The sequence below is a fragment of the Coffea arabica genome, chromosome 4e, assembly GCF_036785885.1.
Source record: "Coffea arabica cultivar ET-39 chromosome 4e, Coffea Arabica ET-39 HiFi, whole genome shotgun sequence".
NCBI classification, from domain to species: Eukaryota; Viridiplantae; Streptophyta; class Magnoliopsida; order Gentianales; family Rubiaceae; genus Coffea; species Coffea arabica.
The window spans coordinates 8,485,661-8,496,273 of record NC_092317.1 but is presented as its reverse complement, the minus strand read 5'-3'; the positions used below and the strand labels follow the sequence as shown (position 1 = coordinate 8,496,273).

General features: G+C 34.8%; 1 protein-coding gene across 2 annotated transcripts; it reads right to left on the bottom strand.

Annotated features, from left to right (window-relative positions):
* Positions 1–2,617: 2,617 nt before the first annotated feature.
* On the bottom strand, positions 2,618–8,856 carry LOC140006009 (uncharacterized). Of its 2 annotated transcripts, none has more exons than XM_072047509.1 (4): positions 7,928–8,856; positions 5,173–5,361; positions 4,216–4,519; positions 2,618–3,086 (listed from the first exon to the last, which is right to left on the bottom strand). In XM_072047509.1, the coding sequence occupies exons 1-4, from the start codon at positions 8,366–8,368 to the stop codon at positions 2,944–2,946; spliced, it is 1,077 nt and encodes a 358-aa protein (XP_071903610.1). In that variant the 5' UTR covers positions 8,369–8,856; the 3' UTR covers positions 2,618–2,943. The 2 variants fall into 2 exon arrangements, with proteins under 2 accessions (XP_071903610.1, XP_071903609.1); XM_072047508.1 differs by having other exon boundaries at positions 4,930–5,361; positions 7,928–8,854.
* Positions 8,857–10,613: the final 1,757 nt, after the last annotated feature.

Here is a 10,613-nt window from a genome sequence, read left to right as displayed (position 1 = left end):
CCCTTTACAGATATTTTATTTTCAAATATTTAATTTATGATAAATATATTAACGTTTGTGATTAAAAATTAAAAAGTGTTACAGTAATATTCTCGTAAAAAGAAAATCAGTAGGTTATCTATTTAATATAAATTAAATATTTTTTTAAAAAAGAAATGGCCCATAAAGTATTAATTTTTTATGATTTTCATCCATTACATGAGTAAAGTATTAGCTCTTTATGAGTATTTTATCCTGAATCATTTTATTTATGCTAAATACATAAATATTTATAACTAAAATTGAAAAAGTGTTATATTAATATTTCTACGGAAGAAAAACTGGTAGGTTTTTTATTTAACAAAAATTAAATATTTGAGAGTAAATACAAATCTGTATTTGAGAATAAATATTTGTAATAAAGTAAATGTTTGAAAGTAAAATACCCGTAAAGAGCTGGTACTTTAAATAAGTAATACGGATTTGCCTATAAACTACGCTCCTTAAAATTTATTAATTATTAATTAATTTGTAATACTTTGTCATTCATTGGACATGTAGCACAAAGGGCAAATCAGGTACAAAATTCTAATTTCACTCTCTAAAATAATATTTTAATCATTTGGACTGAATTTGTAAAGGATTAGTAACCTCAGGGGAGGTTAGTGTAATTGTTCAAACCACAGGGGAGGTGAGTGTAAATGTCAGAAACCTCAGGGGAGGTTTCTGAAATTATCCCTTTCCTATATTCAGAGCATTTCACTCCTTTTACTTCCATAATATTTTTCGCCACTTCTTCTTTTGTCATGCAATCAAATATAAGCCCATTTGAATTGTTATTTTTTGAAAATTTTATAAAAAAAAAATACTATAACAATTTAATATATATAATAACAAAATAATTAAAAAAATGCATTCAATAAAGCATAAAAAAATTTTTTTGGAAAAAATAACAATCGGAGAAAATTTGCAGACACATATCATATGTGTGTCTTTCCCACTTCTTGTTGTACTGGTACGCCATTCCCATTCTCAGTTTTGATAGACTAGAGCAAAGTTGGACATTAAAGAGATCTTAATTGATCAAGGCAACTACCCTTGCTTTCATAACACGATTCCTTCTTCATTTTACTGCAAAATACACACTACGCTAAATCCATTTCTGACACCACTAACCCACGCCAAAACCCCCATCTCCTCCCATATCATACATGTGTATTTTAGTGTGTTTATATGTGTAAAAGTAAATTATTTCAAAAGAACTTAAAAAGTGAGTGTGCGTTTATATCTGTGAGTGTTTTAGTGTGTGAAAATATGTTTATCTATGCAAAAATGTGTTTGTGTGTGTGAATTTTTTTTTGTATGTGAAAATATATTTGAGAGAGTTTATGTATCAAAATCTATTAATTAATATATTGGGTCATGGATTTGAAATGACCCAATATGACCCAATCCAAAATTAACCCAATCTAAAGTTAGGCAGGTTGGGTGTAACCCATTTAAATGAAAACCCAATATTAATCCGCCCAACTGCCAGGTATACATAGTACACATATTCAACATACCACAAACATTATTTTCTTAAATGAGTGAATTACAAATAACAAGAATATTTGTCTGTTACACGTTTGGTGTATTTTCTGTCATTAAAGTAGGTTTATTACAATGAGATTATGGTTTTTTTATTGAAAAAAATAACAAGAATGATACTCAAGGGTTTAGGTAAAACTCGTCCTATTAATATATGCTAAACCAAAAACTGAACAAGTTGATATCCATAAGTTAATATTTAAGCATGTATGACGCACTAATCGTCAAATTTACACACGATAAGCAGACAAATTGGAGAACTACATCAACCAAAATTTTAGAGCTAAGGCACATTTAATTAATATATCTACGATGTCAATTTAACTGGACCTAATAAAAGGATTGAATAGAATGATCAGATACGAGAAATAACAAGTACGAGACTTTGAATTCAACACGTTCCACTTAAAAAAAATTAACTGAACTTATTCGGAGATTAATGTGAAAGCAAAACTTGCATTAAAGATCCTTTTTTTTTTTGGTACAAAACAAAAAAGTCCTCTGTGGAAAACCTAATACACAGAAAAACCCCCCGTGATTTCAAAATGTACGACATGACATCTCATATTTTGAACTAAATTATAAAGGTAATGAAATCCGTTAAACTTAACCGAAATAACTTATTGGAACCTAAAAAAAATTTTTTATACCTACTTTTTATATCTCAATTCCCTCTATCTAGAGAATAAAATAAATGATTTTTTTGAGTTGTCTTTGCTTAATTATATCAAGGCATTTTGATAATTTCTTCCATTTCCGTTAAGTTTAATGAATTCTATCAACTTTACAATTTAGTTCAAAGTATGAGGTGTCGTGTTGTACATTTTAAAACTATAAAAGGCTTTTCTGTATATTATGTTTATCACAGGAGACTTTTTTGTTTTTTACCCTTTTTTTTTTCAAATACTTGCATTAAAGGTCTAACGGCAGTCAAAAGATGTGACGACAGAAATGTCGATGACTGAACTTGCTCTTGCCGGAATAAATGTTGAATTGTACCCAATATATTTGAACCTAGAAATATTAACAAGAAATGAACAAAAGGGGCTTGTCAAAGCATAAATGCCATTCTTTGAATCAGGGAACAGAAGAGTTTGATACATGACTGAAAATTGGCATATCAGACAAAAAGTTAGTAATACACAATTTAGCGAGTTTCAACCAAAACAATCGCCGTGTCTGATTACACCAAAGTTCTTCATCAATATAATGATCCAAAGCTAAAGCAGGACCAAATTCTCAGGTACAATAAAGATAAGTCTCCTTCTTAGAGAAAAGTTTCACCCCTGTTAATGTGATCTTGATCAGATGCCCCAACTATGAAAAAAAATTTGGGGGCCGAGTTCTCATCGATGAATTTTCGAGGCATTTGCATCATCTGGTGGTAATGGTGATGGTCTTACCCAGTACAAAGAAGGCGAGCGAGAGCTCGATGAAGAAAATTGTGTTGCAGAGATGCCGATCGATTATCCAACCAAAAATGGTAAACCCACCAGTACTAGACTGCACATATGATACTGCAAAAAAGCATATAGTTGAAAGGAATCAGTGGGAAATACAATTCGGAAGCAAAGGAAGGGTCTTTTAAAACCTTATTGGAGATCCTAAGGTAACAGGGATTTAAGAAGCCAAGGACAAAATTGGACCAACTTATTAGGCTCCATAATAAGAGCCAGATATGGATTTCAAAAGCAATCCTAAAACGAGTCCCTTACATACCTAGCACATCACAGTGGAATCTTAAACTGCATTTTCGCCGATGCTAAGAAACAAAATGTAGTATCCCGGACTGCGTAAACTATATATGCAAAATGTAGTAACAAAAAAACATAAACCGTATATTCATAATCCTCAATTGTTCTCAGCTAAGGGGTCTCCAGGACATGCAACTGGCATTTGTTAGTGTGGTTCAATAGACATTCTACAATACTCATACTAGCCCATTTTCGCAAAGTGATTAAGATGCTTTGCGACGAAAAAACTAGAAATGCAAAACATTTTTAGGGTTCCTACAGATTGTAAGGAGGCAAAACTGAAACGGATGTCCCACTGGATCTGCATGAAAGAGGAACATTACTGTGTAGAAATTCCTGTGGAAGACCAGGTTTATTAAACCTCAAAATCACAAGGAAAATAGACTAGAAACTCAAAAATCTTATTCAAAACATAACATCGACATTCATAACAAATAAAAAAAAATGTCAAGGAATGATAATTGACTTTCAATTCGACACCAGCTGTGTTTGGCAGCTCATTATGCCACATTAAGAATGAGTTTGTGAATGAATGCATTCCCAACATAACAGCCAAGATAAAGAAGTTCAAGCATTATAATAATAGTAATGAAAGATGACTAAACCAAACTTAGATGATGTGAAGGAATGCAGCCAACAGAGAACACGGTTCCAGAATGCATATACCAGTTTGACAGCGTTAGTGACAAGTTAACATGATAAATGATACACAAGAGCTTCCAGTTCTTTTACTTATTAACATGAGTAAGCCTATCAACGAGGCTATATATTCAGAAAGCAATATCCAACTCAAGCCGTTCTAGAGTATTAATAGTCTGCTAGGGAACCATGCAGAATAAAATCCTTCACCAAAAAATTAGAAAAATTAAGCATCATTGACATATTTACATACCAAAGGCTTGTCTTTTGTGATATGATGTCATCTGAGTAAGTGGTAGTCGAGGAGGCAAAGACACAAAATCACTGGACTCCAAATCACTTTCTGAATAGTTAACAGACAATGCGCCCATGGGATTGGGAACTTCCAAGTTTCCACCATTGGTTGAAGTGCCAGATGCACAAGCATCATTAGAACTAAATGTAACCAGCATATGCCATCTACTAGCAACTGCTCCAAGAGCTTGAGCTCTATGTGACATCTTTGCAGCTGCAGTTAGACAAAGCACTATTCCAACAAGCTGAACAATGGATAATACCTACAGTCATAAAAGAGCAACAATTATGAGTCCAAACCATTTCCTAATTCAAGAAAAAGATCAATATAACGGAATGCACAAAAAAAAAGTTGGTCATCAGGAAAATCAAACAACCATTGCTTTGAGATGTCACCTCAAGAGTTTTGGGATTTCATATGTAGCAAAAGGACATCATCTAGTGATATGTCGTTAACCTTTCCATTTATTTTAGAATATGTAGAAATCATCCACGTAATAAAAGTTGAAAAAAAATGCCTTTGAGCACTCAATTATTATCAAGTTGACAAAGACTATTCCTCACTATTCCTCAAGTAAACGAGTTTCCATATATATAATCCTCAAATGTGCACACAAACCTAAAAACTGAAACTATGTCCATAGCATAAGATAATCTAGCTACAATGGCTTACTGCAAAATCACCACCATTGATGAAGTTGATTATTCCTTTGTTTCCCGTTGTCTGCAATAGAGCTACAAATTGACTGGCTGTGACAACCAAGAATTCCATAAGAAGAAAAACACGAAACCTGTGACTTATTTTAGATAAGTTGTATTTAAGACGCACGTGCTCTTCAATGTAAACTGAAAGATCCAGATCCCTTTCTAAAAGTTTTCCATAATTCTCGAAGTGTATCACTTGGAAATTCCCTACCAAATTGAACAGTGACGTCCCCAGCAGAAAGAGTATAGTTGAGTAAGTCCAAGAAACAAGTGAAGCAACCAGAATCACAACAGGCCACCACCAAAGTTTATCACGCAGATATACGGCACGAGTGACCTCACGAGCAGTCTTTAAGACAAAGCAAATGATGACCCATGTGAACACTGAACGGTAAAAGGCCTGGGCAATCACCACCAAAAGTAAAAGTTAGTTCAAAAGTTTGCAGTTCAATTCAGAAGGTCAACCAAAAAATTGCAGTGAACAACGAGATCTAATAAGAAAAGTCCACAAAAGCAGGTTAGCAAACTAGTATCCTGGAAGCAAGAGAATACTTCTTCATACACATAAATTTATGTAGAATTGGCCTAGTACGCACAAGATATCAATGTTTTACTTTCACAAGTTCATAGTTTCTCCTGTTTACAATAAAATTTGTAGATCAGAAGTAAAGCTTTGTATGCATAAGTTATCAAGTTTGGAGGGGGGAAAGATCTTCCCATCCACTTCCTTTTGCTATGTAGGTAGTAAATATCATTTTTTATTTCTTTTATTTCATTCTCTTACTCTGACACTATACCTTAAGCAGAAAATGAACATCAGCTATGAACATGATGGCAGGTGCTGAAGCAAAGTCATGTACGTTAACCCATTTGACTCTCTTTAATTTCTAAAATAGATGTCTGCAATGAATAAAATGCTTCTATTTCCTAAACACAGACCCCTGCGATGAACGATGTCCATTAATTACACTGTTCTGGAAATACAAGCAACATTAAACCCTGAAAAAAAATTACCATCTATACCAACTGGAGTACAGTTTCATTTGACAGTTTTACCAAGTTAAATCAGATAACTGCTTTTCTTAACCATCAACTGCATAGATTTTAACACCACCGGTCAAAATTCTAAATTCTTTTCCAACGAGAGAATTAGTAACAGCCTGCTTCACAACAAGGACATGGTCCATTACTGAATCTTCATAGAAGATGAAGGGCTAAACCAAGTAGGCCACAATCTTTAGCAAAGCTGCAGACAGACCTCTGCTCTCGAGTTTTAAAGGAAAAAAGATAAATATATTCCTGCATTAGTTGGTGCATCAATTTCAACTACAGTGACAACCCCTATTACATGTACTGCTTATAAGTGTGTTTTTGATACTAGCCAAAAGAACTATCTTCATGCGAACTTCAGATGAAGGTAAACTCGATGCAGTATCAAGAAGGGTAATTTACCATCATTAAGACAAATCACCAGATCCATATATTGTTTCCAAACTTAACATTTAATAACTAAGTTTAGTGGGACAAGAAATCTTCAAAAATAGCCGTGTTTGACCATGGATATAACAAAGCCTTCTTTTTTTTTTTTCGCATTGACTGATAATTTCAAGAATGCATTTACTCAACCTAGGACAAAGCAATCTCATAAGTTTCTCAGCAGTCACTTTCATAACAGAAAAACTCAAAGACGTGTTTGTGGGACACCACAAACTTACAATGAGAGTTCTTTTCACCCACATAATTTAAGTCACTTGAAGGTGGAATTTTAGCGATGTTTAAACAGTTTTGGCTAGTTAGACACATGTATCCTAAAGTATTACTAAGTTTTAATCAACCTATGTTTTCTTCATTTCTGCTTGCTTATCAAGAGCTGTTGTCCATATATTTGTAACTGAACTGGATTACACTGTAAAATTGCAAAAGCGGTAAGTATGCCACTATTATAATTTCCTTTGGAATTTGTAGGTTTCTATGGCCATGAGAACTCTTGGGACTGCTGGTGTACAAATAGCTTGGTAGGCTACATCACATTGTTCTACCCCACAAGCCCACCAGGCCACCGCACACCCCGCACAGAGAACGGATAAATTTATCATACTAAATGGAGAAAAAAGGTACTTTATGCGTACCCCGTAGGACCATTTTGCAACTCAAAACTGACATTGGACAGATTGATAGAGAAATAACTTATAAAAAAGTCAAAGGAAGCAAATAAAGGACATTAGCATAATTGCCTCAGGTCTATATGTTCAACAACACAATGATCCACTATAGTCCAGTAATTAAGGGCCTTAATTGCAATCTCTAAAAAAGGGATGGATTTCAAGTCCCCATCCCTCTCTGTGCTTCTTCCACACCTCCTCCTCCCCCAACCCACTACTAGAACAATTAGAAAACAATTAAGTAATACACCCAAAGGAAAGAAATAAAAGATTAACCTATATATCAGGAATATCGGAATTTTGTTAATTCCTTTTTGTTCGAAAAAACTGTCAAAGAAAGTATCACAACAAGAATTACACAAATAATGAGAATTAAAATAAAAACAATTTAGTGCTGCTATATCTAAAACCTCCTCAAATAAGACCTGTTCATAAATTTGGAACCTAATTACTCAGCTAAGACCAACTCTACAACAAAAGCCAAAACCCCCCATAAATATAACCCAAAATTTTTTTCCTAAAAAAGAAAGTACTAATCAGGAAAAATTTAGGAAACGAGATCTATGATGTTTCCATTAAAAAGAAAAGGTAAAGTTAAAGTACAAACACAAAAGAAAAAGGCATGTAGCTCAGTAGTTAAAGTTCCGTCTTCCTCGTCCACTTCCCTATCAACACTTATGCCTTTCTACCCACCAAGCTACGATATAAACTAAAGAATAAATTCTTAAGGAACCCAACAATCTTAGATTAGAAATGAAGAAATAATGGAAAAGAAAAAGAAAAAAGAGTACGAAAGAAGCATACTTTGATTTTTTGGATGCACTGCTGTCTAAATTGGGCCGTGTTTCCATGGCATCGATCAACAAAGAGGAGGTTTCTGACACCATGTTTTCTCAGATTATGGGAAATACAGAGCAGAGAAATGGCAGCCACCACAGCTTGAGAGGTGAAAATTTCAAGCTCAAAAGTTCTGATCTGATAATGCTCACAGTTTGAGCAATAAGCATAGTAAATAGACCAAAGGGGAAGCAAAATAGCAAATATAGCAAAAGCCAGCCATGACAAAATTGAACCAAAAGGAGAGTCTTGGCAGAACCCAAAAACTCTGAGGAAAGTTTCCAGCTTGGCTAAGTGCTTGTCTAGAACTGTATCCTTTAGATCATCTGATGATGATAGTAATGGGTTCTCTGCCATCAATGGGATCTGGATTGAAGTATTGGAATTGGCCAATGGGTTCTCTGCCATTATTGATCAGAACTCTTGGGTTTTTACTTTAAAAGAGATGTAAATTCAAGAAAGGAGAGAATTTTTTGGAGTTTTTCTTGGGATGGGTTCTTTCAACCAATTTTTTTTCCAGTTGGGTTTTATTGGGTAGATAGAGAATGACGTTTAGATAGCTTGGCGTAGGAAAAATGGTCCCGATTGGAGACTTTGGAGGGGAAATGTTTGGTGATTTTTGGGTGCGCAGTACCGAGGATTGTAGCAGTTCAAGTACTACTATATAAGCAAGTTGGAAGGGCAAAATCAACGGGAAGAAAGAAGCAATGGCTAGAAAAGGACTGTTTGACTGTTTGGACTTTTGATTGAAGGCAAGGCTTTAAAGCTGTGGATCCAATCGGACAAAAACTGAAGATGGGGACACGGGAGGAACCAGCGAGGAACTTTGCATTTTCCTCATTTTCATGATACGGTTACGACCTTAGAATCAGGTCTTTTCTGATGGGACCGAGGGAAAAAAAAGTTTAAAAAAAAAACCTTAAGGAGCTCCTAAACTATCGTTATTGTCAAGTTTTGGTCCCTAATCTAAATTTTATCTTCGATTGGCCCCTAAACAATTAAAAGTGTAAAGATTAAAAACTTCTGATCATTTTAAACATAAATTGAGTCAAAACTAAAGGGTATTTTTGGTCAATCATAATGGAAGCATTGGGACCAGAATAAAAAACCTGGAGAAGAGGAAACATCAATCAATCTAGCAACGCAAGATAGTTAGATAAAACACACACAATTACTAGTATCAGTCCCGCACAAGTAAATGATGGACAAAACGACCACTCTCACTCCTAAACTAACCACTCTTTTCCTCCTCTTCTGCTGGCAACAACTAGTTCTAAACTGCTCAGCCTCTATCATCTTCTTCATCCCGCCTAATCCAACTAAGCAAAAAAATATCAAAATGAGAATAGAAAGAGATCTAGTTTTTGCAATACCACATTACAACGAAAGTAATGCATCTTTTGTGTAGAGTGAGGTTGGCACCGAAATGACACGTGAACCATGGGTAGATTGATGGAGTAGGAGTACTATTATGAGAGTTGCAGCACTATATTGTTGGTTTATCCTACGTTTTTGAACTCTGTAGTGCTAGTCTGATGCTTATCCTACACAGCTTCTCTTTTCGTTTTCTTCCTGTGTTCCCAACTACCAAGTTGGGTTTTAGTCTAGAAGAAAAACTAAGTAGAAAAATAATATCATTTCCTCTTTTCTCGCTTCTCTTATCTTGCGGTTCCCAAGAGAAAACCTAAAATTTAAGATAGAAGAAGATGAAACTGGCAAGAGCAAGAGATGATTACGTATGCTTCGATTATGGTTGGACAAAAATACCCTTTGGTTCCAGCTTGACTTATGTTTAAAATGACCATAAATCCTTAAACTATATACTTTTAATTGTTCAGGGGTCAATTGGATACAAAATTTAGATTTAGGGGCCAAAAACTTTACAACAATGATAGTTTCAAGATTCCCTGGGTCTTTTACTCAAAAAAAAAAAAAAAACCACCACTTCCTCGTTCGTGCAATGCAAGAATTTTATTGTACTGCGGCTCTCAACTATTATAGTAATACACAAACATTCCGTCCTATGTTACATTTTAATATATTCAAATCTCGAAAGTGTGCTTTCTTCTAGGCGTTTAGGTCGAGATCGGATCGGACAACATCCCGGACTCCTACGCCGCCCGCCTCACGAATAAACAAATGTCGGATCCCCACTGGCATCCAGGTTGAGGTCCGAGCACCCATCTAGGGCGGGTCGGTGCACTATCAGTATTCCTCGAAGGTCCGGCCTTTCCAGGCAAAACAAATAAACAAACATTTTTCATTTGTATCAGCTCATATATATAAATGAATTTGATGGATTTATAAAGTTATAAATGAATGTACCATTTGTCATCGAATTGAAATCGTTTGACTTTCCGTTAGATTTCACAGTCAATTGACTTTCCGTTAGGTTTGACTTTACTGTCAACCGTTCGATGTCATCGTGTCATTATCCAGCCATGCAAAGCCTAGGTCATCTACTATTTTCTTCAAAATTTTCTGTTCTTATTCAAACTCCCATACCATTTTCAGCTCGTACAAACTGACCAAACTTAATGCCATGTTTTTTCATAACTTTATGATGGTACCAGGACTTCACTGGTACTACACCTGCCCCAACCACTTGGTTTCATTTACTTTTTGAAGTTAGAATTCAATCGCTTGCCACATA

Excerpts from the sequence above, each read along its gene's own strand:
- LOC140006009 (XM_072047508.1), bottom strand. The coding sequence starts at position 8,368 with ATGGCAGAGAACCCATTGGCCAATTCCAATACTTCAATCCAGATCCCA. Across the intron at positions 5,362-7,927 it reads AGTGCATCCAAAAAATCAAA|GCCTTTTACCGTTCAGTGTT; the intron begins GTATGCTTCTTT and ends GTGATTGCCCAG. Across the intron at positions 4,520-4,929 it reads TCAATGGTGGTGATTTTGCA|GTATTATCCATTGTTCAGCT; the intron begins GTAAGCCATTGT and ends TTATGACTGTAG.